The sequence below is a fragment of the Rana temporaria genome, chromosome 13 (assembly GCF_905171775.1).
Source record: "Rana temporaria chromosome 13, aRanTem1.1, whole genome shotgun sequence".
Classification (NCBI taxonomy): Eukaryota; Metazoa; Chordata; class Amphibia; order Anura; family Ranidae; genus Rana; species Rana temporaria.
In genome coordinates this window covers 72,399,135-72,414,430 of record NC_053501.1, presented here as the reverse complement: position 1 = coordinate 72,414,430, position 15,296 = coordinate 72,399,135, and the positions used below count along the sequence as shown (strand labels likewise).

The 15,296-nt window shown below is 46.8% G+C and overlaps 1 protein-coding gene across 4 annotated transcripts in view; it reads right to left on the bottom strand.

Moving 5' to 3' along the window:
- The window catches only part of LOC120920706 (protein-L-isoaspartate(D-aspartate) O-methyltransferase-like), a 103,069-nt gene that overhangs the window by 34,718 nt on the left and 53,055 nt on the right, over positions 1 to 15,296 (bottom strand). For 3 of the 4 annotated variants that reach the window (XM_040332921.1, XM_040332925.1, XM_040332922.1), the window contains 2 exons: positions 13,621 to 13,652; positions 2,822 to 2,926 (listed from right to left, as the gene is read on the bottom strand). In XM_040332921.1, the coding sequence (XP_040188855.1) occupies positions 2,822 to 2,926; positions 13,621 to 13,652 (137 nt within the window). The remainder of the gene's footprint in view (positions 1 to 2,821; positions 2,927 to 13,620; positions 13,653 to 15,296) is intronic. The other variant, XM_040332923.1, reaches the window with a different exon arrangement.

The window sequence follows — 15,296 nt, the reverse complement described above, 5'->3', positions numbered from 1 at the left end:
GGACCTGAGGTGTCCACCGGGTCGCGATTTCGCGAAGACATCCCCCCACCTGAGAGATGGGTGGGGGCAAACCTTCATGCGGACTAAGCTTTGTCTGCAGGTTTGTTGAGTTTGCGAAACCAGGGACGTCTCAGTCCCTGAGCAGGCGCTTTATCGGCCTGTGGTCTTTTACCCGCCGTACTGGGCGGACGAAAAAAACGTTTGTGTGCGGTAAAGAAAGGCCCTTGCCTACGGCGTGGCTCCTTCCCCTTTTTGGACTGTGGGAGCAGTGTGCTCTACCTCCTGTAGCATCTTTAATTATGTCATCCAGGGGAGTTCCAAAAAGTCTGTCGCCCTTAAAGGGCAAGTCCATCAGGGCGTTTTCTTGGAAGATTGGTTGGCGGACCAAATCTTAACCAAAGTAGACGGCGTAACGCCACCGCCTGACCTGAGCTCTTGCCAGCAGAGGAATAGTGACCAAGGCCAATTCTGAATTTTCTGGCTTTGTACTAGTAGGTCAGCTAGGGCTACCTCGTTCGAGGAAGCCTGACACTTGTAACCCATTGAGCAGCATCTTTGCCCCTTCCGTGCGTGTCTGAGACACCAGGGCCCCAACTATGGTTGGGCATACCGTCAACACTACCGTGTACAGGTTGCGGGTGATCGCCTCAGCCTTCTCGTCCGCAGGGTCTTTGAAGGCGGGAGCCCCCTCCACTGGTATGGTGGAGCTTGTTTAATCTGGACACAGGAGGGTCCACTATCGGGGGCGAGGTCCATCTTTTCAAGAAACTCTCTTCAAGAGGGTTCTTGGTCCGCATCTTCAGATACCTCAGGGCCAGGGTCATGAGTGCTAACTGGACACGGCAACGCATCCGTGTTGTGTCCAGCAGATGGTGGAGGGAGGGGGCGCTTTCTAGCCCCTATTCTCCCACGTGCTGCTTCCACCTTGGCTACGAAGGCATCTAGGATTGCCGCCTAGCGTCCACCGATAAATCGGGTGCAGGGGCATCAATTTCCAGCTCAGGTGTCTCGGGGGGGAAAAAGCATCTACTTCTGACGCCATGCTGTCCACACACCTGACACGGACCCCCAAACAAGTAACCCACCACTCCTGGCTGCAGCAGAGACGAGGACTCACCACCCAGGAACCGTAATAGATGGTTTAGCTAGCAGAGCTGCTGCTTGCAGAGTGTGTCTGTCGATCTGTGCTCTCCAAAGCTGGGATCGAAGGCTGTTCGTGGGGCTGCGATTTTTGTCAGTCTTTCAGACTGCTCAGTCGCAGCGTGCATCTGTTCATCTGCCGTTTTTTATTTTTTTGGTCTGATCCATGGTACAAAGCCTCCAAGCCATGGGCCTGAAGGGGGCCATGTCTTCTCCTTAGACTAGGCAGAAAAAACTGAATTGCTTGGTGCAGGCTGAGGGGATATAGTCAGTGCGACGGCATCCTGGGCGGGGCGGTTCGGCTTTGAAGTTAACACTTCTGCCTAGTCACTCCAAAAGATAGATTAGGCTAATCCCACTATGTCAAGATTAAGGCTGTGTCCATCCATGAACGAAAGAGAAATGACAACCGTCCACACACAACCGTGGCATTTAGTAAATTCCTCTTGGTAAAAAAAAAAGAAAAAAAAAAAAAAAGCTTCAGCTTCGTCTCCCACCCATGGTAGAATGGCCTCCACGTTTAAGCCCTTATTGGGCGAAACGTGTTAGAGGGAGTCCTCCCATGGGTAGGAGACCATGCTGAAGCATTTTATTTTACCAAGAGCAGTTCACTATATGCAGTGTGCGGACAGGCTCAGATAGAATTTTGGGATTTCAGAGGGGTCAGTTTTATTTGGTTTTTGGTCTGCTGTACTAAGAAAATATTGGTATACATGGCCAAATGTAGCCTGCCCAAAGCTAGGCAGATGGCCAACCACTAGTCATACTCGGTGCAGCATCTTACAATCCATTGCCAGCCTAGGTTTAGTCATATGTACTAAATTAAACACCAATTAAACATCCCAATTAACAGATCATGTGAGAGATAGACAGTGTAAGACAACCTGGGGGGCAATAACCTCATAACAAAAATGTGCTGTAAATTTTCAGTGATTGGGCTGATCAATTAACAATTTAAAGACCATGGCCCGGATTCACAAAGCACTTACGCCGACGTATCTCAAGATACGCCGACGTAAATACAAATGTGCGCCGTTGTATCTATGCGCTGACCCACATACTAAGATATGCCTACGCGGTTTTCGTAAGTCGTACGTCCGGCGTAAAGTTATTCCCCATATAGGAGGCACAACCCATGCTAAGGTATGAACCAGGGAACACAGCCGTCGTATACGTAGTACGTGAATAGGGCTGGGCGTAGGTTACGTTCACGCCGTAGGCAGTGATTCGACGTATCTTAGGCAGTAGTTTCGACGGGATTCTGAGCATGCGCACTGGTATGCGGCCACGGGACGGCGCATGCGCCGTTCATTTTAAGTACTTCTATGGTGCTTGGCCCATCATTTGCATGGGGTCACGCCTCATTAGCATGGCTCACGCCCACTTCCACCTACGCTGGCTTACGCCGAGGAAACCCAGCGTATCTTTATGAGCGAGTGGGAGCAAGTGCTTTGTGAATCCAGTGCTTGCCTCTGTGCGCTGCATCGGCGTAGCGTATATTAGATACATTGGCGCATATTTATGCCGCCGTAGCGTATGTGAATCCGGGCCCATGTAAATAAATCCCTATTAGTCAAACTCAGACATCTGCTTACCTATAGCCTGAATTATCAGGTTATTAAACAATCTCTCATTTACAACCATTTTGCATATTTATACAACATTATTTATGAAAACTAACCATTCTAGCAAAGCATGCAGTGAGATATCCACTCCCAGAGCCAACGTCCAATGCCTTTGCACCTTCGAACAATTTATCTTCTAATACCTCCAGCGCATGTGCATGCTGCAAGACACAGGAACACCACATCGACTCAGATTAACATTTGACTTATGATTCATTATGTCTAACTAAAAATGTTATGCACTTGCTAAACCTTGCATAATGATAAAGCACAAGCCTTCCAATGCAGAGTCACCAGTGAGTAAATAGAAACTGGGGAATTAACCAAGCTTCCTGTGTCATTAGAATGGCGCAGGAAACTGTCAGAAGTGGCGCTCTATCTGCACTGCCTGTGCCAGTTTCTATTTTAGAGTAAAATACAAATAAGCACAGGTCTGCATCTGATGTACAGAGGGAATGCGTCAGTTTCCCCATCTAGAAAACTGCTGCAGATTCCAGTCAGGTGTGACCCCGCTCTGCTCGTGCAGTAATCACACTACATGAGCACCCTTATATTAATTAGAAGCAGCATCTGTTCTATGTTTTAAGTTTAGAAGAGTCATGCAAGCATTGTGGTTGCACAGCTTAAAATTGCCTACTTAGCCTTGAGCCAGTTGTGACCACTTTGATATAATATACTGTTTATAGATACCTTTACTGTGTTCTGAATTCTTGACATAATGGGGTTGATTTACTAAAGGCAACTGCCAATTAGAGGTGCGCATCTTCACTGGTCTCACGATTCGATTACAATTATCTGATCAACTATTCGATTTGATTCCACAATGCATCTCGATTACTGACCAGCTCCTACTTTCGCTTCAGCAGCGCCTAGGCGGTCCTTCTTCCCTCCACACATGGCAGGTCCCAGAAAATTGCCTGGCTATGCAGGAGAGCGCAGCGAGACATGCGCACCCGGCTGTGAAGCTGAAAGCCGTCACAGCCGGATGCCCTCAGTAGTGTTGCCAGCGCCGTGGACAGGCGGGGGAGAGAATTGAGGGTTCGGGTGGCCACGTCCCTGGATTGTGGGACAGGGGAGTGTCTTTTTGCGCACACTTGTGGAATAGCGACAAACGACGGTACCTAAAAATCTCTATAGGCGACGCTTTAAAAAAAATAAAATAATGGTTACCAAGTTAAAGTTACAGAGGAGGTCTAGTGCTAGAATTATTTCTCTCGATCTGATGATCGTGGCGATACCTCACATGTGCGATTTAAACATGGTTTGCATATGCAAGCCCGACTTGCATATGCGATTTTTGCTGCACAAGCTCGTGGGGACAGGGGGCGCATACATTTCCCCCCCCCCGTTTATTTTTGATCACTTTTATTGCTGTCACAAGGAATGTAAACATCCCTTGTGACAGTAATAAGTGGTGACCAGGTACTCTTTATGGAGGGATCGGGGGTCTAAAAGACCCTAAATCCCTCCTTTGCACTTCAAAGTATTCAGATCGCCAAAAACTGCAATTCTGAATACTGTATTTAATTTTTTTTAAACTGATGCCATTGGCAGCTGAGTAAACTGTAAGTAACGCTGCTTTCGTGTTTACATACAGACTGGAACAAAGCCGGTGCTTCTTGCTGGTCGGTGGGACGGAAGACCGGGTAAGAGCGGCGGAAGGGGTGGCCCCTCCTGCTCCTCCGGGATAACAACCGAGCGGCTCTTAGCCGCATCGTTTGTTATCCCTGGAAAGCCGAACGCCCGCTCTAAAAACGGTACCGGGATGATGCCTGCAGCTGTGCGTATCATCCCAGTATAACCCCCTAAAGCCGAGGCCGCATAGGGGTTTAACAGCTCGGAGCACTCTCCCAGGAGGGGCGGGGCAAGTCGAGATGACGTCACCCAACGTCGATTTTCCCATGCATCGATGCCGCATCAGGGGCACCCAAATCGTGATGCATCGATTAATTTCGACACCCCTACCGCCAATGCACTTGCTCCAGAGCTTAGTAAATGAAGCAAAGCTTCAATTTGCAAAGAATACTTAAAGGGGTTGTACAGAGTCGTGTTTTTTCACCTTAATGCATCCTATGCATTAAAGGTGAAAAAACGCGTGGCAATGACGGCCCCCCGTTTTACTTACCTGAGCCCTGTCACATCCCCGGCGTCCTCTTCTCCACAGAGTCTCTGCGTTAATTGGATAGATTGATATCAATGCAGCCATTGGCTCCCACTGCTGTCAATCAAATCCAATGACGCGGCCGCCGAGGGGCGGGACCGAGTCATACTCTGTCTATGGACACTGAGTGTATGAGACGCTAGCGCGCCTGCAAGGTAACCCCCTTGGGAGAGAGCTTCCCAGAGGGGGTTAGCTATTGCGGGGAAGAGCCGAGAGCCGCCGTGGGACCCCAGAACAGGAGGATTGGGGTCACTCTGTGCAAAACGAACTGCACAGTGAAGGCAAGTATGATATGTTTGTTATTTAAAAAATAAATAAAAAAATGAACCTTTACAACCCCTTTAATTGCATGCAAAGTAAATAAAAAAAACAAAAAACGGCATTCTTGCTTGTACATGATTGGATGATAGAAATCAGCAGAGCGTACTCTAATTTCAGGGCTTCCCCTCAGATCTAAAACAAATGCGCTTGGAGTGCACTTTATATTTGCTTTTAGTAAATCAACCTCAATGTTCCCAAATTCAATTAATTTCACACTAAAATTTTCGCAAACGTTTTTTAAAAGTTTGAAAAAGAAGATTAGTATGCTAAAATATTGTACAATTTATTAAACAGTTCAAATATACCCAAAATCAGTGTGGTCAGGTGACGGGGGATGCCCGAGATGGAACATTGCTTTACACAAGCGAAATAACTAAAATAATCACCAGTTTTGGGGTATTTACTACAGTCATTGTGGGTGTATTTTATTTCTGTAGTTAATAATGTGTACAATGATAATACACTATGCCGATGCACTTTTTACTTTTACATTTTTTGGTTATTCAACTGTCTTAAGTGACTGCAGGGAGGTACAAGCCAGGGCTTATAGCAGGGGTAGGCAACCTTGGCCCTCCAGCTATGGTGAAAGTCCCAAGAGACATTGCAAGACCCTGACAATCACAGGCATGACTCCTAGAGGCAGAGGCATGATGGGATTTGTAGTTTCAAAACAGCTGGATTCCCGAGGTTGCCTACCCCTGGCTTGTAGGGACACGCTGAACATTTGTTTAACCGTATCCTTAAAATTAACACTGTACAGTGTATGTTAGTTTCTAAAGGCATTCTTAAAGCTTCAATAAGCCTAAATATCCTTCCGTGCACTGGATCTGTATAAAATGCTTTGTGAATTGTCATGCTATATACAGTAAACACCTGTAATAAGCTAGTAAATCGCTATACAAGCACTGGAGTTTACATTGCCTATAACCTAGAGCACTTTTTTGTGGTTAGTTTTTTTTTTCATTTTTTTATTTAGTTTTTAGTCTTTTAAAAGTTTCAATAACATAGCACTATCCAGCTATCATAAAGTACGCTTTCTATATTCTTGACTACTTTAAAGAAATAGTCACACAGATTTCTGCATTTTATTGCAATTTTTGTGGCCTAGTTTTTTTATGGCGGTGAATATTTATAATAAAAAGAAACTCGGTTTCTTTAGTTATACAAAAGATTTTAAATCCAGGAACTGCACAGGCATTAGAATTTACATTATTGTATCATATCTGAGCCAGAATCTTGGTCTAGAAGTAGATGCTGACCTTGGGTGATACCTGAACAAAAATGGCTCTGCATTACAGATGAAGTCAATGACAGGGAGGGCACTGTGATCTCTGCGAGAACATATACAGTGGCTTAAAATTGTCGACATTTTGTCATGTTACAACCAAAAACTTAAACGTATTTTATTGGGTTTTTATGTGATAGACCAACACAAAGTTGCACATACTTGTGAAGTGGAAGGAAAAAGATAAAATGGTTTTCAACATGTTTTACAAATTAATATCTGAAAAGTGTGATGTGAATTTGTATTCAGCACTTTGTAGAACCACCTATCGCTGCAAGTCTTTTTGGGAATGTCTCTACCAGCTTTGCACATCTAGGAGAGGGACATTTTTGCCCATTCTTCTTTTCAAAATAGCTCAAGCTCTGTCAGATTGAATGGATAGTGTCTGAACAGCAATTTTCAAGTCTTGCCACAGATTCTCAATTTGATTTAGATCTGGACTTTGACTGGGTCATTCTAACACATGAATATGCTTTGATCTAAACCATTCCAGCTTTGGCTGTAAGTTTAGGGTCGTTGTCCTGCTGGTAGGTAAACCTATACTCTAGTCTCAAGTTTTTTGCAGACTAAAAATTTTTCTTCTAAGATTGCCCTGTATTTGGCTCCATTCATCTTCCCATCATTTCTGATCAGCTTCCCTGTCCCTGTTGAAGAAAAGCATCCCCACAATATGATGCTGCCACCACCATGTTTCACGGTGGGGATGGTGTGTTCAGGGTGATGTGCAGTGTTTTGACCTTCTTCCGCATGTTTGCTGTGTTCCCCACATGGCTTCTCGCAAACTGCAAAAATAACTTCTTATGGCTTTCTTCTTGCCATTCTTCCTCAGAGGCCAGATGTGTGTAGTGTACAACCAATAGTTGTCCTGTGGACAGATTCTCTCACCTGAGCTGTGGATCTCTGCAGCCCCTCCAGAGTTACCATGGGTCTCTTTGCATGCTTCTCAGATTGGCGCTCTCCTTGCCCAGCCTGTCAGTTTAGGTGAACGGCCGTGTCTTGGTAGGTTTGCAGTTGTGTTTTACTCTTTACATTTTCGGATGATGGATTGAACAGTGCTCTGTGAGATGTTCAAAGCTTGGGATATTTTTATATAACCTAACTCTGCTTTAAAACTTCTCCACAACGTATCCCTGACCTCTCTGGTGTGTTCTTTGGCCTTCATGATGGCGTTTGTTCAATACGGTTCTCTAACAAACCTATGAGGGCTTCACAGAACAGCTGTATTGATACAGAGATTAAATTACACACAGGTGGGCTCTATTTACTAATTAGTTGACTTACGAAGGCAATTGGTTCCATTAGATTTTAGTTAGGGGTATCAGAGTAAAGGGGGCTGAATATAAAGGCACGCCACACTTTTCAGATATTTCTTGGTAAAAATTGTTGAAAACCATTTATTATTTTCCTTCCACTTCACAAGTATGTGCCACTTTGAGTTGGTCTATCACATAAAATCCATGTACGATTTTGGTTGTAATAAAGTCTGGCAGCTTACCTGTCTCCATGTGTTCATTAGAGGCCCGAGTCTGTTCTGGCTGCCTTCTTATCTCTCCTTCCTGTATGGCCCCACCCCAGGCCATCCCAGGAAGTGTATATTAACTGTTGCACTGCAGGTCTGCAGTGCTGTTCAACCTTGTTGTTAGCTTAAGTTCCTGTCTGCAGTGTGCTACGTTTACCTTTCTGTGTACCGTTTTTGGCTCGTCCCTGACTTCTCCTGTTTGCCTGTGACCTTGACCCTTTGCCTGTCCCTCGGTTACCCTTATCTGCCTGTTGCCCACACCTCGACTTACCCATCACTTTTGCTTGTCCTGGTTGCTGCTTCCCCTCTCTCCCTGCGGAGCGTGACCTAGGGGATCCCAGGGGTCGCGACCTGGATCCAGCTACAGCGAAGGCCATCCTCACCACTAGAGGCTCTGGTGAACACAAAGCTGGGTCTTAGACTCCGCGCCCTGGGGAATCTTGGGCTCACGCTTCCTCTCTGATTGCAGCAGTCGGCTATAGGGTTCACTACCCTGTGCTGCATCCCTGACCCCAACGGGGTTCACTTGTCACCTGGCCACAGGTGACCTGAAAGTTTGAACAGCCATGAACACGGCCGACGTGCCGCGCCCCGCAGACGATCCATTACAGGGCATAGTTCGCAGACTCGAGACGCATGAAGCTAATCAGATTCAAATGAAGCTTCCCGCTTTGAACAGCTTCAGACCTCGTTGAGAACCCCGAATCCGCAACCCCAAGTACAACCAGTGGCTGCGCCGGTCGCACCAGTCTCATTCGCTGAAACTACCACCTCCAATCCGTTTTTCTGGAGACTCCAAGGCCTGCAAGGGGTTTCTTAGCCAATGCACCATCCATTTTGAGCTTCAGCCTCAAAACTTCCTGTCCGATCGGGCTAAGGTAGCCTATATTATTTCCCTCCTTTCCGGTGAAGCTCGAGCCTGGGCTGCCCCCATGTGGGAGAAGAATGATCCGGTAGTTTCCAGCTTGTCCAACTTCCTGAAGCTCTTTCGTGACATCTTCGAGGAGCCGGCTCGGGTATCTTCAGCGGCTAGTGCTCTTTTATGTCTCAGCCAAGAATCCCATTCAGTGGGACACTATGCTCTCCAGTTCCGTATCCTTTTAGCTGAATTGAGCTGGAACAATGAGGCCCTGGTCGCTACCTTTTTACATGGCCTCTCTGACCGAGTGAAAGATGAATTAGCGGGAAGAACCATCCCCATCATCTCCTTATGCAACCAGATCGATATTCGTTTTCAGGAGAGGTCCATAGAAGAAAAAAAAAACACGTCAACAGCCATTCTGAGCTCCCCTCGCTTCGTCCCGTGGAGCACCCTCTGCCTGCTGAGGAACCTATGCAGCTGGGCCGGACCAGACTAACCCCCGAAGAACGTGCTAGGCGCAGAACTCTGGGCTTGTGCCTCTACTGTGGAGGCAAGGGCCACTTTCGTGACTCCTGCTCGCTTTGTCTGGGAAACGCTCAAGTCTAATACATTTAGAAGGTGGAGAATTGGACCCAGAAACATCACCTTCCCGTCTTCTTCCCGTTTCCCTTCATGTAAGCACTTCTCCCCAGTCGACCCTTGCATATCTGGATTCCGGGGCTGCCGGCAACTTTATGGACTGGAGAACTGCTCCTTCTCTGAAGCTCACCCTTTCACCCCTCTCTATGCTGTTGGTAGTCTCGGCAATTGATGGCACTGTTTTCCCAGGGGGACCTATTTGCTTCCAGACCCTACCTATTAGGATGTCGGTAGGGATTCTCCACCAGGAGTGGATATCCTTTCTCATTCTACCCAAAGCCTCTACACCCCCATTGTATTGGGCCTTCCTTGGCTACGGCTCCACTCTCTCCATGTGGACTGGGCAGATCCTGGCTTGGGGTCCTTCATGTTTTTCGTCATGTCTTTCCAAGGTGACCCCCAAGGAGAAACTTTTGGTTGCTACCACATTGGTATCTTCTGATCTTCCCACTGCATACAGCGATTACCGGGATGTGTTCTGTAAGAAATCAGCTGAGGTGCTTCCTCCCCACAGGTCTTTTGACTGTGCCATTGACCTTGTTCCCGGAGCAACTCTGCCCAGGGGTCGTACCTACCCTTTGTCCACCACAGAGACCCAGGCCATGTCCGAGTATGTCGCAGAGAATCTTAAGAGAGGTTTCATCCGGAAATCCTCGTCGCCTGCAGGAGCAGGGTTCTTTTTTGTTGCCAAGAAGGATGGTACCTTGAGACCCTGCATTGATTATCGAGGCTTAAACGCTGTTACTATTAAAAATCGATACCCCTTACCTTTAATATCTGAGCTATTCCATAGGTTGAAGGGTGCCTCCATTTTCACCAAGTTGGATCTCAGAGGGGCGTACAACCGCTTTCGAATACGAGAAGGTGATGAATGGAAGACTGCGTTTAATACTCGAGACGGCCATTACAAATACCTGGTCATGCCTTTTGGGTTATGTAATGCGCCAGACGTATTTCAAAACTTTGTCAATGAAATCTTCAGGGACCTCCTGTACCAGTTTGTTGTCATCTATCTGGATGATATTCTTATCTTTTCGGAAAATCTGCGTGTCCACAGAAACCATGTCTGCACTGTACTCCAGTGCCTTAGAGAGAATAATCTCTTAGCCAAGCTGGAGAAATGTTCCTTTGAATGTTCCGAGGTCCTGTTTCGGGGATGCTTTGTCTCAAGTTTGGGGCTTCGTATGGATCCTGGAAAGGTCTTAGCCATTACCAACTGGCCTCTTCCTGCTAGCCTCAAGGCCACACAGCGCTTTCTTGGCAGTTCATAAGGAATTATTCTTCCATTGTCGCACCTATTATCGCTTTGACCAAGAAGGGTGCTAATGCCAATGACCGGCCCCCCGAAGCCGTCTCTGCGTTTCACGATCTGAAACAGGCCTTTGTCTCTGGACCTCTCTTGAGGAGACCAAATCCTGGGGAGGCATTCTTTATTGAAGTGGACGCTTCTTCAGTGGGGGTGGGAGCGGTGCTTCTTCAACTCTTTGAGAAGAGACGTCAACCATGTGCGTTTTCAAAAAAAAATTCCCAGGCAGAGAGAAATTATGCCATCAGCGACCGGGAACTCCTCGCAATCAAATTGGCGCTAGAAGAGTGGCATCATCTTTTGGAGGGTTCCCCTCACTCCATAACGATCTTCACTGATCACAAGAATCTACAGTATTTACAGAATGCTAAACGTCTGAATCCGAGACAAGCCAGGTGGAGTCTCTTCTTTTCCTGTTTTAATCTCACGATTACGTACAAACCTGGTTCCTGCAACCCTCGGGCTGATGCGCTCTCTAGGTCTTTTGACACTTTGGACGAGGAGCCCACTCTTGAACCTGAGCCGATCATTCCAACTTCATGCATTGTTGCCCATTCTACCACTCTGGACTCAAAAATTCCTCCTGGTAAGACCTTTGTCCCTACTGAGCAAAGAGCCAAGATCCTTCGTTGGGGACATGATTCCAAGGTGGCGGGCCACGCTGGCTTCCTCCGGTCCTTCGTATTCATTAGTCGTCACTATTGGTGGCCTAATCTCCGCTTGGAGGTCAAAGACTATGTCAAGGCTTGTCATGTCTGTGCTCAGTATAAATCCTCCACACAAGCTCCTGCTGGTCTCCTCATGCCCTTTCCCATTCCTAAGGAGCCCTGGGCTCATATTGCCATGGATTTTATCACCGATCTCCCACTGTCTGATGGTAATACGGTCATTTGGGTGGTAGTCAATCGGTTCTCCAAGATGGCTCATTTTGTTCCCCTTCCTGGTGTTCCTTCTGCTCCTGCCTTGGTCCCCATTTTTGTTCAAGAAATTTTCCGCCTCCATGGGGTTCCTTCTCATATTGTTTCCGACAGGGGTGTTCAATTTACGTCTCACTTCTGGAGAGCCTTTTGCAAATCCCTCAATATTGCCTTGGATTTTTCCTCTTCTTACCATCTCAAGCCAATGGGCAGACGGAGAGGGTTAATCAGGAGTTAGAGGTTTTTCTTCGTACCTTAGTCTCCGCTCATCATGACGATTGGTCCTCTCTACTTCCGTGGGCAGAATTTTCTCATAACAATCATGTAAATACCAGTTCGCAGAGAACACCCTTTTTTTCAGTTTATGGAAGACATCCTCAACTTCCGCTTCCCATGACCTGTTCTCCGGATATCCCAGCTTTGGCTTCAGCTCAGAGGTGCTTCATTTCCATCTGGAGTGACGTTCACGATTCCCTCCGGGCAGCTGCCGACAAATTCAAAGGCTTTGCTGACCGCCGCAGGCGTAAACCGCCTTCTCTTCAGTCAGGGAACAAAGTTTGGCTCTCCACCAGGAACATCAAACTCTGAGTTCCTTCTCTGAAGTTTGCTCCAAGATTCATTGGTCCATACACTATTACGTCTAAACTGAATCCGGTTTGTTTCAAACTTCAGATTTCCAAAAGCCTCAAAATAGCTAACTCCTTCCATGTTTCCCTTCTGAAGCCTTTAGTCCTCAATAAGTTCTCCCGTCCTCTCCCTACCATGGCGCCAGTCTGAGGATAATCAGGAATACGAGGTCAGTCAAGTTCTGCACTCCCGTCTCTATAGAGGCGCTCTTCAGTACCTCGTTCATTGGAAAGGCTTTGGCCCTGAGGAGAGGTCTTGGGTCCCTGCATCAGAGGTCTTTGCACCTCGTCTGTTGGAAGAAGTTTCATCTAAAGTTTCCCTCTAAACCCGGACCCAGGCGGGGAAGGGGGAGGCCTCGTAAGAGGGAGGGTACTGTCATGGATATGCAATAAAGTCTGGCAGCTTACCTGTCTCCATGTGTTCATTAGAGGCCTGACTCTGTTCTGGCTGCCTTCTTATTATCTCTCCTTCCTGTATGGCCCCACCCCAGGCCATCCCAAGAAGTCTATATTAACTGCTGCACTGCAGGTCTGCAGTGCTGTTCAACCTTGTTGTTAGCTTAAGTTCCTGTCTGCAGTGTGCTACGTTTACCTTCCTGTGTACCGTTTTTGGCTCGTCCCTGACTTCTCCTGTTTGCCTGTGACCCTGACCTTTTACCTGTTCATCGGTTACCCTTGTCTGCCTGTTGCTCAGACCTCGGCTTACCCATCACTATCGCTTGTCCTGGTTGCTGCTTCCCCTCTCTCCCTGCGGAGCGTGACCTAGGGGATCCCAGAGGTCGCGACCTGGATCCAGCTGCAGCGAAGGCCATCCTTACCACTAGAGGCTCTGGTGTACACAAAGCTGGGTCTTAGACTCCGCGCCCTGGGGAATCTTGGGCTCACGCTTCCTCTCTGATTGCAGCAGTCGGCTATAGGGTTCACTACCATGTTACATAGTTACATAGTTAGTCAGGTTGAAAAAAGACACAAGTCCATCCAGTTCAATCCCTCACCCCCATGGGGTGCACTTGTCACCTGGCCACAGGTGACCTGACACACTTGTACTTTACTTATCATGCATGCACTTTAAAAATCAATATATAATTGATGCTAGATCCACTTTACCTTGTCACAAAATATTTAAATTCTTACCAGTATTTCGATCAGAAAAATATTTATTAAACGGTACTATTTTCTACAGTAAATGTAAAAATATAATAATGAATTGATCACTCACCATATGGGGTGCACTAATTGTAGCCCTGTATCCTGTTGGCAAGAAAAGATGGGCACTGTTAAAATCAATTAAATCAGTAAATCTAACCAGGATAAATGTTTATAAAAATAAACTTTAATGTGAACTCAATGATAAATAGAGCAAAAGGCTACTATAGTACATTTCCCATTTCTAATATTGACTGGACTTGTAGAGTTTAGAGGTCAAACACTGCAAACTTAAGGTATAGCTAGATTTGTCTCAAAATGTTTAAGTCTAATTGAACTTTCAGTTTAACTAAATTAAATTCAGGTGCTCTAAAACATGTGCAAATTCAAAAGCCTCGTACAAACGATCAGATATTCCAAATGGAATTGTGCGATGGCAGGGTTTTGTGCGTTTGAGCGTTTGTATGCTCCATCGGACAATTGTTGTCGGATTTTCCGACAACAAATGTTAGATAGCATGCTTTCAAATTTTCCGACATCAAATGTGTGATGTCGGTTTATCCGATCGTGTGTACACAAGTCAGTCGGGGAAAAAATCCAAAAGTACAAACACGCATACTCAGAAGCAATGCTAACCATAACACAATATTAGCAGAAGTTGCCCAAAGGGTGGTGCTAAAGAGCTGTAAAACCATGTTGTTTCGTGTTTGTTGGCCAACAATTATTTGCCGTTTGTATGCAATACAAGTTCACGACCAACACCCTTCAGACAAAAGTCCTACGCTTTGTCCACGAAAAATCTGATTGTGTGTACGAGGCTTAAGACGATATAAATGCATCTACCCTTAATCCAATGCAAAGGCAATTATTCTATATTATGACAATTATTGGTATCAGTAATAACTTAAGCTATGAAGGGCAGGTGCAGGCTGTCACGCAGCCCACTCACACTCCTGTAGCAGGATAATGCAAGCCTGAAAAGGAGGGCCGCACACCCCTTGTATCAGGTATCACCTGCAAGAAACTTTATAGGAGACTGTTTAGACAAAACATGTTCTGTCTGAGCAGACTCCAATAAACGTTCTTGTGAAGGATACCAGTGGTGCGAGACTCATCTTTTCAACTGGCATAGAATCGGATTTTTCGCTTAATAAATATTGTCAGATGTCCAGAGCACCCCACTCCCTTTTACATTAGATGTCAAGAGCCCCCCTCCACCATCAGAAGTCAAGAGTCCTCCACCCTCCCTTACATCACAGTGCACTGCCCTTACCTTCTTCTGCTGTCGGCAAGAAGCTGGGGGTGGAGCTGGGAAGCAGAAAGTGCAGGGTCTGGAGGAAGACCGGAGGAGTGCTGGAGTCAGATGCTTGAGTCTTCTGAATACTGAGACCAGGGGAGGCAGAGATGAGGGGGTGCTACAGCTACACTGAATCTGTAGGAAAAGTTCTGTCCTCCTCTCTTCTGCCGACTGCTGAGATGGGGGGGCCGGGACAGAGAGAGGAGCCTCTCTGCAGCTTCACAGAGAAGCCCAGGATCTGGTGGAGGAGTTCTGTCCTTCTCTCTGCTGCCAACTGCTGAGACAAGGTAGGGGCACAGATGAGGGGGGGGGGGGGGGTGCCACAGCTGCAGGAGAGGTGCAAGAGTCACATGAAATGACCCTGGTCCACAGGCCTTGTGTCGGACACATGTGCTCTAAACGCTCCTCCTCTAAAATGCCTGCAAACCTCTATGTGTGCATGGCCACATAAG